The sequence below is a fragment of the Pocillopora verrucosa genome, chromosome 6 (assembly GCF_036669915.1).
Source record: "Pocillopora verrucosa isolate sample1 chromosome 6, ASM3666991v2, whole genome shotgun sequence".
NCBI classification, from domain to species: domain Eukaryota; kingdom Metazoa; phylum Cnidaria; class Anthozoa; order Scleractinia; family Pocilloporidae; genus Pocillopora; species Pocillopora verrucosa.
This window is the reverse complement of record NC_089317.1, coordinates 2,521,397-2,539,020: the sequence shown is the minus strand read 5'-3', so window position 1 is coordinate 2,539,020 and position 17,624 is coordinate 2,521,397. Positions and strand designations below refer to the sequence as shown.

The 17,624-nt window shown below is 38.1% G+C and overlaps 2 protein-coding genes across 2 annotated transcripts; both read right to left on the bottom strand.

Moving 5' to 3' along the window:
* Nucleotides 1-493: 493 nt before the first annotated feature.
* On the bottom strand, nt 494-7,205 carry LOC131770666 (uncharacterized). The gene is made up of 7 exons (XM_059086379.2): nt 6,820-7,205; nt 5,647-5,761; nt 5,151-5,270; nt 4,365-4,549; nt 3,348-3,681; nt 2,512-2,571; nt 494-2,036 (listed from the first exon to the last, which is right to left on the bottom strand). Exons 1-6 carry the CDS (start codon nt 7,171-7,173, stop codon nt 2,528-2,530), a joined length of 1,152 nt encoding a protein of 383 aa, XP_058942362.2. The 5' UTR covers nt 7,174-7,205; the 3' UTR covers nt 494-2,036; nt 2,512-2,527.
* A 3,759-nt stretch (nt 7,206-10,964) lies between these two features.
* Nucleotides 10,965-17,054, bottom strand: LOC131770653 (uncharacterized). Its single transcript, XM_059086366.2, has 8 exons — nt 17,043-17,054; nt 16,082-16,387; nt 14,937-15,051; nt 14,430-14,549; nt 13,709-13,893; nt 12,593-12,926; nt 11,761-11,820; nt 10,965-11,215 (listed from the first exon to the last, which is right to left on the bottom strand). The coding sequence occupies exons 1-7, from the start codon at nt 17,052-17,054 to the stop codon at nt 11,777-11,779; spliced, it is 1,116 nt and encodes a 371-aa protein (XP_058942349.2). The 3' UTR covers nt 10,965-11,215; nt 11,761-11,776.
* Nucleotides 17,055-17,624: the final 570 nt, after the last annotated feature.

Genomic DNA, 17,624 nt, shown 5'->3' with positions numbered 1-17,624 from the left:
GATCCACAACATCGGAATGTAATTTTTTGGCGGTAATTATTTTGGGGTTGTTGATATGCAATAGTATTCTTTCTTGACTGAATCAACAAGTTATACACTGTTCAAAGCAGCAAAATTGTTTTACCTAGATATTCTACACTGGGTTATGACACCTTTTAATTGAGAACCTGTTGTCCAATCAACTCCATCACATTAATCACAATCAAATTAAATCTCTGACACAAATTTAAATCTAATTTAAGTTTTTTTTATTTCACCTTTTAACTGATACTCTCAGAGTGATTAACATGTAACTTCTCGGTATAATATCCATATAGTATTCAGCAAAAAGGTAATGAAGATCCTAAAAATTATCGAAAGTTGTCACCTTGATTTAACACCAAATTCTTCTAATTATGAATTAAGAAGTGAGTTGAGGATCATACAGACAAGAGTCAGAGTTGTAAATTATTTGTACGATTAAGATGGATTTGAAAAATGTAAATTGCTGTTACAAGCGAATGTTGTCGTGCCTTTTAGGTTTTAGTGGCATTTTGAGGAATTTCAATCATTTATGATAAGTTTTGCAAAAATACACATCTATGCATGTTCAGTTTTATAAAACGTTAATATGGTGTCTAATAAAGCTATTTCACCACCTGTCGCTAACCTGTTGGTTACCTGTCGAATCAACAGTTGGTAAAAAGCCTGGATTGGAAGTCGAGGTTTAAGCCAAGGGAAAATTTTCAAAAGTACCATAAAGCTGCTCAATCTATTAATTCAACTAATGCATAAGTAATACTTTCCTCATGTCAAATGGAGAAAAGTGCTTTTATATTCTTCGTTATGAGTCAATTTACAAAATTCTTTAGGAGAAAAGTGTTTATATGTTTCAGCTTTTAGGATCACATAGAACTGAAACTTCAACTTTATTCTTTCTTTCAAGGAATCCCTATTTGGATTACCTTTAACATTAACCGGTAGGTACATGCACCTTAGAGCAAAACTTAGCCCTACCCTGTTATTTATGACATTTTTGTTTACAAATATGATCCTTGGAATTTTGTCAACTAAATACAAAATAGGTATATCAAAGAAACAGTTTGGGCTAGCTCTAAACAGCAGAAAAAAATTTGTTGTAACTTTTTTGCTGTATGAAAGTCACATAAACCACACTTTACACGGAAAATCGTTTTTAATCAGTTTTTAGTCTTCCTTAGGCTACAAGAAGTGCAGTGTTGAAAATATTCAAACTGCTGTTATCACAAGACTTCAACGCTTATGATGTCCTAATATGGATAGGGTTTATCATATATCTGATTACAAAATAACATAGGCAGATACGTTAAGCAAAGTTGAAATCACTGTAAACTTCGGTGACTTAGCTTTTACATTTCTTTGAATTATACCCATATGATTTTACATATTCTCTTCAAGGGGTTGGTATGTCCGCTGATAACTAAAAGTTCAGCGGCTGAGAGATTCTCCAAAGATTGGCCGAGAAGCGAAGCTTCGTGAGGAAATGTGAAATTTTGGAGTTCTACTGATTTCCTTGTGGCGTCGACTATAGCCTTATCAATTTTTTATTTTGTAGCAGTCATAGAGTTACATGCTATCAAAAAAACTACAGTAATCCTTCTTTACTTTAAGCATCCAATAAAAAGAAAATACTTTTAAGCAACGAATATGAAAGCGATCCTCGCGGTTATGAATACTACTGAGCTAGTAGTGAAAATAAGGCCTGAAAAAAATTCAGGCCCTTACGGGATTTGAACCCATGACCTCTGACCCATGACCTCTGACCCATGACCTCAGGTCTTATTTTCACTACTAGTTCAGTAGTATTCATATCTGCGAGGATTGCTTTCATAATCGTCTCTTCAACCGCAGTTCACATATATATGATTTTCATGTATTTGCAGTCATCTATACTCTACAGTCTTTGAAGTACAACTGAATATAACACATTTCTTATTAACCTTGCAAATTCTTACTTAATATATAACTTAACTTAGATATTTAACAGGCTTTAATGTTTCTACCTCAGTCGGCGATGTCTAGGAGAGAAAAATGTTGTAATGAGTTTTGAATAAAAATCGTTTTGTCCCTATGTATCGTGATAGCTCATTGTATATATCATGCATGACCTGTGTTACATATGAACCGAGGCCTGGCCGAGATCATAATGGAGCTCTCTGCATCTTGGTGGCAGTGGACTTAAGATGTGCACTTCTTTTGTGCTTTAGCTGCTTCCTTCATGCTTTACAACAGAACAGAGCATAGTTAAGGCTTCTCTATTTATTAAATGTTATATGTTCATATCACGTTTTGATTTGGTTTATCTACGTTCAATAAAAGAGTAGCTCAAATTAATTGTTCGGTTAGGTGGAGGGCGGGGGGTGGGAGGGAAGAGGGGGCAACTCATTAAAGGGGATTGCACATATCCAGACCCCCTCTTCTTCCTAAGCTCCACCCTAAGCTGGGTGGAGATAAAAAAAAAATTGTTTCAAATAATTATAATAATCAACTTACCTTATCCGGCAAATTATTAACGAATATACACCACAAACAAATCTGCGACTCCAACATTTCCTGTGCGATTAAAAAATATTGAAAAAATAATCATTTTTAGTGATATAAATAGTACTATTAGTTTTGTAATTTTGTGTTCGATAATATAAAAAGGTAGTTATTCCTGTTCACTTTTTTCAGGTCAAATTCTTAATTAAGAATGTTGGTTTTTTGCGGAGGGAGAAAGACCGAAGGACCCCGAGAAAAAACTCTGGAGTAAGTTGACACCAGGCCAGGGAATCGTACCCAGGCCAGAGCGGTGAGAGGACAAAGCCATCCCCAGTCCCCTAACGTCCTGGGAGTAGAACTGACTTTCCTCCAACGCTAAGTAGCGATAAAATTGAAATAAGGACATAAGCTAAATCCTCGAAAGTAAAAACTCTAATTAAAAGTTTTAACCTCCCACGTGACTGATACATCTATTTGCAAAGGCCGAAGAACACTACTCTTTCCTCAGTAGAATGCGAATACGCTCGCATCTAAAATGCGAAAGCGGTGTTTTGGAGGTCTTTTTGATCGAATGTCCTAAACACAAATGCAAAGTAATCACAGCAACCAATTGCATCGAAGGGGAAGTTTTAGCGGAAGCCAATCAGAACGTGGAGTAAAAAAAACTGCTTGGAGCGCGGGAAAACGCGAGTCATCAAGTTACGGTTGGTTTTTGATTTGAATCTGATTGGTTGAGATAGTGGCGCGAGTTTTCCGGACCAATCTCACTGCGAGGTTTTTGATTAGCTTGCAGCAGTGATTTTGCAACACTCGACTAAAGAATACAATGGCTTGTTCGCGAATCTTACCGTAATGATTCCAATTTGTGTAATTCATCCTGTTACTGTACAAAGCAGTAAAAGCAGGAAAACGTTTTTCCCATTCACAGTCACTAGAGATAATGGCCAGCCATCCTCCATCATTCAGGCAGCCGCCATGACTTTTGGAAATGTAGAAATCCCTTCCATTGCAACAGCCCTCGATCGAGAAGACGTTCGGGGTCTCGTTTTTCAAATCTGTCCAAGGGGAGTGAACGACCCGACTTTTAGAAAACCAGTTTTTGTCGTCAGAATTAGTCGAGTTGAATACGATAGAAAGGGTCTCGAGATCTGAGCCATTCCGTCTGTACAAAGCTATCAGCACCTACAAAAAACAAATGACATCGGTAAGAGACTAGTAAATGGAGAGTAAAGGAGAGACTTTAGACATGGGAATCATCAAAATTCTACAGAGCCTTATAAGGGATTAGGTTAATTTTATCGTGACAACCAAATTCCTCTCTCTCTCTCTCACTCTTCCCCCTTCCCCCCCCCCCCCAAGAGGACCCTCTGAGAGGTTCTCGGTCAATAATGGCGATGGAAAAAGTGACCATGAGAAGAAAAGGGGGACTGGTACAGATTTCTAAAATGGTTTCAGTTTTAAATCTGATTGGCAACATAGATGATGCGATCTTTTTAAACCAATCAGAAAATGGAATATAAATGAGGTAAAGTTTCTCAGGTCCAGCTCATTTTCGGCACTGGACCATTGCTTTACTACGCATTAAAGCGCATTAAATGGATTCTGAATACACGTCATAAGAAGTGTTTGATAACCCTTTCAATATCGAGATCTCATTAGTAATTCTCCTTACTGTCTGCCATACATGATGTGAGTTTGGAGAATTTGGTGTTGGATCGACTAATAATCCCACTCGTTAACTGATACTTTTTTAATTTTCTCATCACTTGGGTGCGTGGTATTGTATCCATATTTGAAGGAGAAGTTATGTCTGAGTCACTCATAAGTCAATAAGAACTTGTCATGGGCGACTAAGACAGACTTACCTCTTTGGGTTTTGCAAGGTGCCAATTTGGCACAAAGCGGTTCTTGTAATGTGCTCTGAAGGAAGAATCGATGTTCAATGCCTTTGATCTATCTTCATTGATCGTCTCCGATGAAGACCACAGTTGTGAGCTACTTCTACCGTTAGCCGAGACGCCAGATACAACCTTGAAAACCATCGTCCAACCTGTATACAAAATAAATTGTTTTCCGCGAATACTAGAGCTTAGTACACCGAAGCAGTTTTCCGCCATGCGCCCGGCGCTAGAGTCTGAAATGCACTAGAAAGGGAGCCTTTTCATGTCTTGGGTGTCATCTTTCATGCTTAAAAATTAGCTTGATGGGTTGCCTATGCAATCTCTCTCTCTTTCTCCACTTCTTACATATCTGGACATCTGAGAGAACTTTTTCGATTGAGTGTCGAAAAAAAAAAACCGAAATCAAAGTTTTGGCGGCCAATCAAAGGACGAAGAGGGGTGGGGAGAAATAGCCCAAAGGGATAACGAAAGCGCATCATGAAAACAAGCAATCTAGGGCGTAGGAGAACAAAAGTGATCAAAGCGTGATTGGTTTAATTTTGAATCTGATTGGTTGAAAAAGTGGCGTAAGATCTGAGGACCAATCACGCAGAAAAGTAAAGCAAAATAAAAGATATCCATGACGACTTTCGATAATCTACTTAAAATTGCGCCAAAAGATGCCGATGGAAAAGAACACTTCTCTTCTTTAAGCGCATAGGTCTTCAAGTGCGGTCGTGCATAATAAGGTAAAGTTTTTTTTAATATTACCTCCTCCGCGGCTGGACTGATCGCAGTACACGTCGAACACTTGGGAATTGTTAAAAAGAATTTTGTAGACACCATTGTTTGTGAAGCCAGCGTCCAGCAGCTCCGCGCAGCTCTTGGCCGCTAAAATAAAAAGTTGACAAGACACAAGTTTGCTAAGATAAATTCCCTTACTAGGCACGAAGTTCCTCTTAATATCCGTGGAATAGTAATACCTCTTTTTTTATCATTCTCTTTCGTCCCGTCAGAAAACAGAATAAAGTTGTAGCTCCTTTTTGAAGAGGACTCCTAGTCTTAAGATCTGGATTCGAACCCATGTGGTAACAGATATAACACTTTTCTCCAATGGCCCCCTCTCCCCGTCTAGGAGAATAAATGCTCACCAGCAACTTTGAAACAGCGATGTAAGGATGGAGTAAATATCTTATTTTCATTCCGCTTTATTCGAGTCATCTTCTCCGCGACATTTGCTTCATCTGAAATATGCAGGCATACTTACACTTCTCACATTGCTTCCCAAAGTAACCTGGTGGGCAGGCGCATTTGAAGTCGTATACCATCTCGACTGGGTGACAGGTCCCTCCATTCTCGCACGGATTGAGCTCGCACGGGGCCTGGGGAGAAACAAAAATCTGACTTAGGTGAGGGTGACAGAAGTCTGGGTTCCCAAGGGCTCAGAGTTGTTGTGGTATCCTCACAAAGCTAGGCAAGCGGAAGGCGAAACAGGTTCGGGAACCCTGAAATGTCATAACATCGTGCTGATTACTCATGGCCGATAGCAGTCACTGAGGTCGATTTTCCTGTTCGACAATACATCGATCTACCGGCGAGATATCGATTCTTTGCGACAAAGGCAGTGACTTTCTTTTCTGAATACAGCTATTTATTTTTTTCGACAAATAATTGGAAAAAAGGAGAAGGCCAAATACAAGACATGAGGCAAATTATAAATTATACATTATTTGCAGTTTAGGAAGAAAATGCGATTCATGAGTCAACAGATTGTGCAAATATCGCTGTAATGAAAAATAATGAAACCTGCTAAAAACGGGGCCGTTGAGTAATTGCAAAATTCAGCAGCTAAAAGAAAATATTCCCTTTTTCGCCATCACAAATGTCAATTTATTTTGATGCATTTATAACTAGATTTGCAGTCAGCATTGTTCAATCTGCTCACGTTTTATCATAATGTCAAATGGAAGAAAGACAGCTTTCTCAAAATAACATAAATAATTAATCAAATCCGAACGAAACGTGTTACACATATGGCGTTGGTCTAACGTTAGAGAAATGATGTTGTTAAAAAAAACTTAACCGAAAAATCTCGCATCCATAAAGATATTAACTCGAAGTTTGTTATCTATGTCTTGCACAAATGCGAACTGGGCTGGTTTATAGGAAGAACCTCAGAGCATATACGTAAATTGCGCAATTTTTTTTTTCGGTTTCCTAAAATTTTAATTCAGGGTGCACTTCATTTTAAAAAGTAGGTTTATTCAAGTTTGAAGAAAAACTAAAAATAATTATATAGTAGCAGATGAATTAAACAATTTTTCCAAAAAAATAGATAGAGATCCTTTCTAACAAAACTACCTGCTGTCTTTATAGATAGCACAACGGACATGCACACACAAAAGTATTTACAAAAGGATTTTTTTATCAAAATACTCACCGTCACGCTGAAGTGATGAAAATCCAAAGTTGCACCAAATAGCTTCAACGACTTAAATTTGTCAGTATCTAAGAGGTTACAGAGAAATTTTCCATGTACTTTAGAACCTTTGAAATTCAACGACCGACATCGAGGGTTCTCTGTACAAGCTTGAAGGCAGTCTTGTTCTCCATAAACGAAGAGAGATTCAAATGGTGTAGCGTTCAGTAGATAATTAGGAAACGAGAAAAGATTGGCGAAGCTTAAAATTCCGTTAGAAACATCGACAGAGCTTTTGTAATCGGTAAATATTGCTTCTTTAAACTGAAATAAGAAAATAGAAACAAAAATTGTGCAATACAGCTTAAAGGTCATGTTTTTGTAGTTGCAGTCGAGTTGTTCGATTCAGACAGATGAAATTGGACTGTTCAGTGTAATCTCAGCCAAGAACATTTATTAAGTTACCATGGAAATAAAGATTGTTTATAATTAAGCATAAGGATAATTTTTACCGTGTTTACAAACCTAAATGAAAACTTAAACGAGGTCGAGAGCCATACAGACAGTAATGAAACCCCGACACGCTGTTAGAGGATTGCAAAATTTTTCGAGAATTCTCCAAGACCTTCGAGAGTTTACAGAAGGCTTTGTGAAGGCAGGAAAATGCTTTCGTGACTTTCTAAAATATTTCTCAGTAAGACACACGACTTAAACACCACATTGTGTAAACACATTCTCATCCAAACACACTTATCGACCAATGAAAGCGCGCATAATATCTTAAATATTTCATAAAAATACTTGAGTGTTATGTTAATACTTATTAGCATATAGCGGGTTATAGCGGTATCGATTCTTTGCAACCAAGGCAGTGACTTTCTTTTCTGAATACAGATAGCAGTTTTTAGCCAATTTTGAGTCAGTTGTTAATGATATAAGAAGCTCCCATTAACTGAGAGTAGGTGAACGAGTGGTGATGATTCTCACGCAATTCGCGTGGGTCGCACAGCATCCGCAAGTTTTACATTCGTTGTAGTTATTAATGATTTTGACTACTTTTGCTCATGTTTGTACAGGTAATCACATGATTTCGAGTGCAATTCGTGATGAAAAGTATGTCAGCTAATTTACATCACTAATTGCTGATATTTATCATCTGAATAAAAATCAATGGACCAAAACATTTGACCTAATAAGCTGTTTTTCTAAGTAAGGTGTGAGGCTTATTTGTAACTATTGTCATGAGGTGGAATTCTTGTTATTAAATTCATTAAAGGCAGTTTGACAGTTTTACAATTAAGTATATTAGTTGTTTATTATCACCTGTTTCACCTACGTGCGAGTGTGTCTTAGCATTAGTTTTAACTGAGACATCCTCTGAATACCAAAATATCAAACTAGCACCATTATTTTTTCCGTACGCATTTCAAAACTTCACGTGAACAGGAGGTCGTTTGTAGTTGTTATGTTCTTGTTGTTCTTCAACTGAAACGCCATATGCCAAAATGTAAATTTGCTAAATTACCAAACATCAACGGTGTAAGTTCCTTTTGTAACCTATCACTTAGATTATGTGCTTGAGAATTCTATCGCGTAATATTTGATATAAAGTTGGAGAGATCGTAGAGCGGGTTATTAAACTGTCTTGATATGAATGTATCAGCCGTCCAAGTAATAACAACGAAACAGGCTCTAAGTTAGACACAAAGTCAGATTATTCTCTTCATCCACTATTAAGGATAAGAGAGCCAATCAGACTGAAGAATTTTTGATGGAACACTGATATTCATCAGTTTACAGTTTTCCCTTCTCACCCTACCCCCACCCTAACTTATCTCATTTTCCCGCGAGTTCTATTGTTGTCAGCGGTCTACTTGATTTCGATCATGTGATCAATGCCCGCCAAAATAGAATCGAGCTCCGAAGGGAAAACTTGTGACTTAAAACATGGAGGTTTATCCATTTATGCTGTATTTTACGACCTTTTATGAACGATAAATTGGTTACCTGAGTAAGGAGGTTAGTAAAGATGTTTGCTGGATTAGATATGGAGTACAAAAAGGGCGGAATCCTGCAAACGACTTAGTTAGGAGGTCTTTATGTATGAATATGTCCTTTCGTCCTCTGGACAAAGCAGCTCTGAATTTATATTCAAACCGTGCTCCTACACATGTTTTCGACCTTCTTTAAAAGTCTATCGTCGTCTTATACAATGTGGATATCACTCTAATGTCTTCCAGATAGCTTTTAAATGCGTTTGAATCGGCTAAAAATCGCCGAGTACAAATCAAGTTCAAGATATCTCAACTTAGATGCAGTGAGAACTCAATCCATTGTGCTTGTATGTTTTAAATTACCCGTGACACGCTGATCCACAACATCGGACTGTAATTTTTTGGCGATAATTATTTTGGGGTTGTTGAGTGGCGTCTTAGTTATGAATGAAACTTTCGTTGCAGAGATCAGGTAATCTACACGGTTTTTTAGGCTTTCATGTCTTTTAAAACGATAATAGTATTAGGACAGAGGCGAGAGGAAATCAAGTATCGTTGTCATTGAAAGGTCGAGTCTGCAAACAAGAACAACTGGTGCAGCTTCCACTCCAGTTCAGCTGTAGTGTAATGCAAGTTGAAGTATCCTTACTACTCCCCAATAGAATGTGACTACACTGTGATGGAGCTTATCCCAGTTTCCGTAGCATGAAGTGAATAGGAATATTGCTATTCACAGGAGGCACAGAAGATCCTACCATTGTCTTTAACTCTACAAGCTCTGACAACGTCAACAGGTTCCCAGAAACTCGCGTCACTGACTCTCCCTGGACAGATCTCAATAATGACTCATGAACCACATCATCTCATCTCTGTCAAAGGCTGCTGTACTAAAAGAGACGTCTATATCATCAGGAACCATGGAGGTTGTTCTGAAGATGTAGGATGGCTCGCCACAACTTCCACAAATTGTGACTGGGAGGGAAAATATACGGAATCAACCACATTGTGCACTAAACTGACGACCTATACTTCCTTCTCACGCACAGGTAAGGGGAAATGAAGGGAGCTGGTAACTGTCAATTTACCTGTCGAAAACATCCATTTTGAAATCCCTGGTGATCCTTGCAATCTTAGCGGCTCTCACTGGTGCAGTTAATTCACGAAGCGCACAATTTTTTGCTCTAAATCAGTCGCATGTTTTTCCCAACCGATGAGAAAGACTTGCTTAAAAACAACAACCACCTGGATTTCAAGCCTTGTTTAAGGTAACTGATCAGATTGCAGGAAAATGGAAGAAACTTTCTGAAATCACGCGTATAATTTCAGGCCTTCGCTCTGACGAAGGGCTGAATAGTATATAGGTATATCAAAGAAAGAATAGTAAATAGGTATATCAAAGAAACAGTTTGGGCTAACTAATAAAACAACCCTAAATGGCAAAATATCTGTAGTAACTGTTTTGCTGTACAAAAGTCACATAAACCACACTTTACACGGAAAATCGTTTTTTTAATCAGTTTTTAGTTTTCCTTACGCTACAAGAAGTGCAGTGTTGAAAATATTACAACTGCTGTTATCACAAGACTTCAACACTCATGATGTCCTTATATAGAGAGGGTTTATCATACATCTGATTACAAATTAACCTAGGCAGATAGGTTAAGCAAAGTTGAAATCACTGTAAACTTCGGTGGCCTAACTTTTACATTTCTTTAAATTATACTTATATAATACTAAATATTCTATTCAGGGGGCTGGTATATCAGCTGACAACTAAAAGTCCGCGGCTGACAGATTTTCCATAAAACGAATCATGATTTGGCCAAGAAGCGAAGCTTCGTGAGGAAATGTGAAATTTTGAGTTCTACTGATTTCCTTATGGCGTCGACCATAGCCTTATCGATTTTTTGTTTTGTACCAGTCATAGAGTTACGTGCTATCAAAAAAACCTACGGTAATTCTTCTTTACTTTAAGCATCCATTAAAAAAAAAATTCTCTAAATTAACGAATATGAAAGCGATCCTCGCAGCTATGAATACTACTATACTAGTAGTGAAGATCAGGCCTGAAAAAAATCCAGGCCCGTACGGGATTTGAACCCATGATCTCTCCCATGACCTCTAACCCATGACCTCTAACCCATGACCTCTCGTGACCTCTGGGTTCTGAATTATTTTCAGTTCTTATTTTCACTACTAGTTCAGTAGTATTCGTATCTGCGAGGATTGTTTTTATATTCGTTTCTTCAACCGCAGTTCACATATATATGATTTTCATGTATTTGCAGTCATTTATACTCTAAAGTCTTTGAAGCACAACTGAATATAACACATTTCTATTTTATCTAGCAAATTCTTACTAAATATATAACTTAACTTAAATATTCAACAGGCTTTGATGTTTCTACCTCAGTCGGCGATATCTAGGAGAAAAAAATATTGTAATGAGTTTTGAAAAAAAATCGTTTTGTCCCTATCTATCGTGATAGCTCATTGTATATATTATGTATGACCTGCATCACATATGAACCGAAGCCTGGCAGAGATCATAATGGAGCTCTCTGTATCTTGGTGGCAGTGGACTCAAGAAGTGCTCTTCTTTTTTGCTTTAGCTGCTTCCTTCATGTTTTACAACAGAACAGAGCATAGTTAAAGCTTCTCTATTTGTTAAATGTTACATGTTCATATTGCGTTTTAATTTGGTTTATCTAAGTTCAATAGAGCGTAGCTCAAATTAATTGTTCGGTTAGATGAGGGGAGGGGGGGGGGGTGGGAGGTGGAAGAGAAGAAAGGGCAACTCATGAAAGGGGGTTGCACATATCCAGACCCCCTATTCTTCTTAAGTTGGGTGTGTCCTTCGAGTCCCTTTCCTCTTTGTCCTTTACCTCTCTAGACATGCGTCAACCATATTCAAAACCATATTCAGATAAAAATTCATTGTTTCAAATAATTATAATAATCAACTTACCTTATCTGGTAAATTATTAACGAATATACACCACAAACAAATCTGCGACTCCAACATTTTCTGTGCGATTTAAAAATAATGACTATCATTCTTAGTGGTATAAATAGTACAATTAGTTTTGTAATTTTGTGTTCGATAATATAAAAGGTGGCTATTCCTGTCCACTTTTTCCACGTCAAACTTCAATTTAGAATGTTGGTTTTTTGCGGAGGGAGAAAGACCGAAAGACCCCAAGAAAAAACTCCAGAGCAAGCTGACATCAGGCTGGGAAATGGAACCCAGGCCAGAGCAGTGGGAGAACAAAGCCATACCCAGTCCCCTAACGTCCTAGAAGTAGAAACGACTTTTCCTCCAACGCTAAGTTGCGATAAAATTTAAATAAGGACACAAGCTAAATCCTCGAAAGTAAAAACCATAATTAAAAGTTTTAACCTTCCAAGTGATCGATACATCTATTTGCAAAGGCAGAGAAACACTATTCCTTCCTCAATGAAATGCGAATACGCTCGCATCTAAAATGCGAAAGCGGTGTTTTGGAGCTCTTTTCGATTGAATGTCCTAAACACAAATGCAAAGTAATCACAGCAACCAATTGCATCGAAGGGGAAGTTTCAGCGGAAGCCAATCAGCACGTAGAGTGAAAAATAAACTGCTTGGAGCGCGGGAGAACGCGAGTCATTAAGTTACGGTTGGTTTTTGATTTGAATCTGATTGGTTGAGATAGTGGCGCGAGTTTTCTGGACCAATCACACCGCGAGGTTTTTGATTAGCTTGCAGCAGTGATTTTGCAACACTGGACTAAAGAATGCAATAGCTTGTTCGCGAATCTTACCGTGATGATTCCAATTTGTGTAAGTCGTCCTGTTACTGTACAAAACAGTGGAGAGAGGAAAACGTTTTTCCCATGGACAATAACTAGAGATAATGGCCAGCCATCCTTCATCATTCGAGCAATGGTTGTGAATTTTGGAAATGTAGAAATTCCTTCGATTGCAACAGCCCTTGATCGAGAAGTAGTTTTGGCGCTCGCTTTCCAAATCTGTCCAGGGGGAGTGAACGATCCGACTTTTAGAAAACCAGTTTTTGTCGTCAGAATTAGTCGAGTTGAATACGATAGAAAGGGTCTCGGGATCTGAGCCATTCCGTTTGTACAAAGCTATCTGCACCTACAAAAAACAAATTACATCCGTAAGGGACTAGTCATTTTTTATTAGGGGAGGGGGGGGGGGGACTGAGTCAGTCGTCGCCAATGGAGAGACATTAGACAGGGGAATCAACAAAATACTACAGAGCCTTACGGGGAATTACGTTGATTTTATCGTGACAATTAAATTCCTCTCTCTCTCTCTCTCTCTCTCTCTCTCTCTCTCTCTCTCTCTCTCTCTCTCCTTTCCCCCTCCCCCCCCCTACAGTTTATAAGAGCGTCCCTAAGAGGACCCTCTGAGAGGTTCTCGGTCAATAATGACGGTGGAAAAAATGAGCATGCGAAGAGAAAAGGGGGCTGGTCCAGATATCTAAAATGGTTTCAGTTTTAAATATGATTGGCGACATAGATGATGCGATCTTTTTAAACCAATCAGAAAATGGAATATAAATGAGGTATGGTTTATCAGTCCCAGACAATTTTCGACATGGACCATTGCTTTAGTACGCATTAAATGAATTCTGAATACGCGTCATAAGAAGTCTCAAATAATCTTTTCACTACCGAGATCTCATTAGTAATTCTCCTTACTGTCTGCCATACATTTCCTATGGTGTGAGTTTGGAGAATTTGGTGTTGGATCGACTAATAATTCCGGCTGTTAACTGATACTTTTTTTATTTTCTCATCACTTGGGTGCTTGTTATTGTATCCATATTTGAAGGAGAAGTTATGTCTGAGTTACTCATAAGTCAACTATATATGACAATAAAAACTTGTCATGGGCGAATAAGACAGACTTACCTCTTTGGGTTTTGCAAGGTGCCAATTTGGCACAAAGCGGTTCTTGTAATGTTCTTTGAATGAAGAATCGATGTTCAGTGCCTCTGATCTATTTTCATTGATCGTCTCCGATGAAAACCACAGTTGTGAGATGCTACTACCGTTAACCGAGACGCCAGATACAATCTTGAAAACCATTGTCCAACCTGTATACAAAATAGATTGTTTTCCGCGAAAACTAGAGCTTAGTACACCCAAGCTTTTTTCCGCCATGCGCCCGGCGCTTGAGTCTCATATGCACCACCTGGAAAGCGTGCAAGCAGGCCAACATTATCAGCGCTAAGCGCACGACCGTTACTGCGCCCGCGGGAAAATATGAGGTTATAAGCTATGCGAGCATGCGTGAAACCAGGAAAGGGAAGTTTTTCGTGTCTTGGATCAGAGCTCTAAGTCAAAACAAGCAAAACATCTAGGGCGTAGGAGAGCAGAAGTGATCAAAGCGTGATTGGTTTAAATTTAAAATCTGATTGGTTGACAAAGTGGTGCAAGCTTTGAGGACCAATCACGCAGCAAAGTAAAGCAAAATAAAAGATATCCAAGATGACCTTCGACACTTCACCGAAAATTGCGCCAAAAGATGTCGATGGGAAAGAACACTTCTCTTTTTTAAGCGCATAGGTCTTCAAAGCAGTTTTTCTAAGGAATTTCGTGCATAATAAGGTAAAGTTTTTTTTAATATTACCTCCTCCCCGGCTGGACTGATCGCAGTACACGTCGAACACTTGGGAATTGTTAAAAAGAATTTTGTAGACACCATTGTTTGTGAAGCCAGCGTCTAGCAGCTCAGCGCAGCTCTCGGTCACTAAAATAAAAAGTTGACGAGAAAGAAGTTTACTGATATACATGCCCTTAAGGGACCCCCGAGGGACGGGGACGGGGTTTCGTTTAATACCTGTGAATTAATAATGTCTCTTTTTTATCATTCTGTTTCGTCCCGTTAGAGAACGAATAAATTTGTAGCTTATTCTTAACAGGACTCCTAATCTTAAGATCTGAATTCGAACCTATGTGTTAACAGATATGGCGCTTTATTCCAACGGTGCCCCGCTCCATCTGGGAGTATAAATGGTCACCAGCAACTAACAAGCAGCTATGTAAGGAAGGAGTAAATATCTTAGTTTTATTCCACTTTCCTCGAGCCATCTTCTCAGCAGCATTTGCTTTATCTGAAAAATGCAACCATACTTACACTTCTCACATTGCTTCCCAAAGAGACCTGGAGGGCAGGCGCATTTGAAGTCGTACGCCATCTCGACTGGGTGACAGGTTCCTCCGTTCTCGCACGGATCGAGCTCGCAAGGGGCCTGGTAAGAACCAACAATCTGACTTAGTAAGGGTATCCTCACAAAGCTAGGCAAGATGAAGGCGAAACGAGTTCGGGAAGGACATATCAACTCTGAAATGTCGTAACATTGTTATGATTTCTCATAGCCGATGGAAGTCACTAAGGTGGATTATCCTGTTCGACGACAGATCGATTTACCGTCGAGATATCGATTCTTTGCAACTAGTATAGAGCAGTGACTTGCTTTTCTGAATACACCTGTATTTTTTTGACAAATAATTGCAAGAAAGGAGAAGGCCAAATTTTCCCTTTTTCACCATCAAAAATTTCTATTTATTTCGATGTATTTAGATTTGCACTCAGCATTCCTCGATTTGTTCATGTTTTGTCATAATGTCAAATAGAGGAAAGGCAGCTTTCTCAAAATAACATAACTAATTAATTAAAAGTATTATATGTAAGGCATTGGTAAAAAGATATTGTCATATGTTGTGATATTGTCAGAAAAACTTAATTGAAAAATGCCACACCCATAAATATATTAAGTCGAAGTTTATTATCGATGTCTTGCACAAACTTGTGCGAACTGGGCTGGTTTATAAAGACAACTTCAGTGCATATACGTAAATTACGCAAATTTTCTTAAATTTTAATTCAGGGCGCACTTCATTTTAAAAAGTAGATTTATTCGAGTTTGAAGAAAAACTGAAAATAACTAAATAGTAGGAGATGAATTAAAGAATTTTTCCAAAATTTGAGCTCCTTTCTGACAAAACTACCTGCTGTCTTTCAAGATAGCACAACGCACATACACGCATAAAAATATTTATAAAATAACTTTTTTATCAAAATTTTTTTTTATCAAAATACTCACACCTTCCCCTGTATATATTTCCATTCACGCGCTTATATTTTCTACATTCGTTAAAGGCTATAGTATAATAGCCGAAAGCTCATATTTTAAAACCTTTTTAACGAGAGAACGTTTTTTTTTTACCTTTCTCACTATGTCATATCCTGGTTACAGTTCAATTTTTAAAAATACTCACTGTCGCACTGAAGTGATGAAAATCCAAACTTGGAACAAATAGCTTCAACGACTTAAATTTGTCAGTGTCCAAGAGTTCACAGAGAAATTTTCCATTTAACCGAGGACCTTCTTTGAAATTCAACGATCGACATCGAGGGTTCTCTGTACAAGCTTGAAGGCAGTCTTGTTCCCCATCCAAGAAGAGAGATTCAAATGGTGTAGCGTTCAGTAGATGATTAGGAAACGAGAAAAGATTAGCGAAGCTTAAAATTCCGTCAGAAACATCAAGAGAGCTTTTGTAATCGGTAAATATTGCTTCTTTAAACTGAAAGAAGAAAATAGAGACAAAAATTGTGCAATATAGCTCAAAGGTCATGTTGTTGCAGTTGCAGTTGAGTTGTTCGACTCAGACAGATGGAATTGGACTGTTCAGTGTAATTTCAGTCAAAACATTTATCAAGTTACCATGGTGATAAAGACATTTTGTAATTAAGCATAAGGATGATTTTTATCGTGTTTACAAAGCCTAAATGAATAAATGAAAACTTAAACTAGGTCGAGAGACATACAGACAGTAATGAAACCCCGACACGCTGTCAGAGGATTGCAAAATTTCTCGAGAATTCTCCAAGACCTTCGAGTATCCGGTCGCCCGAGACCTATCCGCCCGAACTTCGAAGTCATTGCGCCCGATGTATACGTCGTCTTATCTATGAGTTGTGTAGAGTTCTTTAAAATGACATCTTAAATAAAACTAGTGTTTTATGAGTTTTTGTAACGAAATACAATATGAATGGTTTAATATTTTTTTTTCCGAGTTGTATACTGACTCGGCGGTAAAATTCGTCTTGTCTACGTTCCGTTCACTGGTGGCATGACCGCCGTAAAAAGCATAACTTAAACAAATTTGGTATCCCATTCTTAAGCCCGTAGAATCATTTCGTTTCCGTGGTGGTAGCATTTTCAGTGAAATATCTTACAAAACCAGACATTTTATTCAACTAACATCACAACTGACTTTTGGCCTCAGATATTTGGCCTCGATGTGTCTATTACATAACAAAATGATTTCGCTTTTGATCGCAGAAGTTCCAAAGAAGTTAAATATTCCAGCGGTTGAATGAGCAGTTGTTTTGATAATGCGGCCAACAAATATTTACAAACATAACTAAAAGAAATTAAAAAATGGAATAATAGCTTAATCTTTGTAATTTGATGCACTGTTTGTTCGTCGGGCAGATCGACTTCCATTCTCGGGCGGATCGACTTCAGACGGATTGTCTTTCGGGCGGAACGACCGCAATTCCCTCTCTCTTATCGGAAAAATGATGGTCTAAAATTGCACCCAGTTATACAAACGTTGGTCAAATTCATGAATTCAAAATTATCACCTCTCCAACTGAAACGTCACTTGGCAATATGTAAATTTGCTAGGTAACCAAACATCAATGGTGTAAGTTCCTTTTGTAGCTTATCACTAAGGTTATGTGCTTGGGAATTCTATCGCGTAATATTTGATAAAAGTTGACAAAGACGAATCATACGTAGAGATCGAGAGCGAA

Coding starts and splice junctions, on each gene's coding strand:
- LOC131770653 (XM_059086366.2), bottom strand. Junction 14,550..14,936: donor TGGGAAGCAATGTGAGAAGT/GTAAGTATGGTT, acceptor TTTTTATTTTAG/TGACCGAGAGCTGCGCTGAG. Junction 12,927..13,708: donor ACCTTGCAAAACCCAAAGAG/GTAAGTCTGTCT, acceptor TGTTTTTTGTAG/GTGCAGATAGCTTTGTACAA.
- LOC131770666 (XM_059086379.2), bottom strand. CDS start 7,173: ATGACCTTTAAGCTGTATTGCACAATTTTTGTTTCTATTTTCTTATTT. Junction 5,271..5,646: donor TGGGAAGCAATGTGAGAAGT/GTAAGTATGCCT, acceptor TTTTTATTTTAG/CGGCCAAGAGCTGCGCGGAG. Junction 2,572..3,347: donor CACAAATTGGAATCATTACG/GTAAGATTCGCG, acceptor TTAATCGCACAG/GAAATGTTGGAGTCGCAGAT.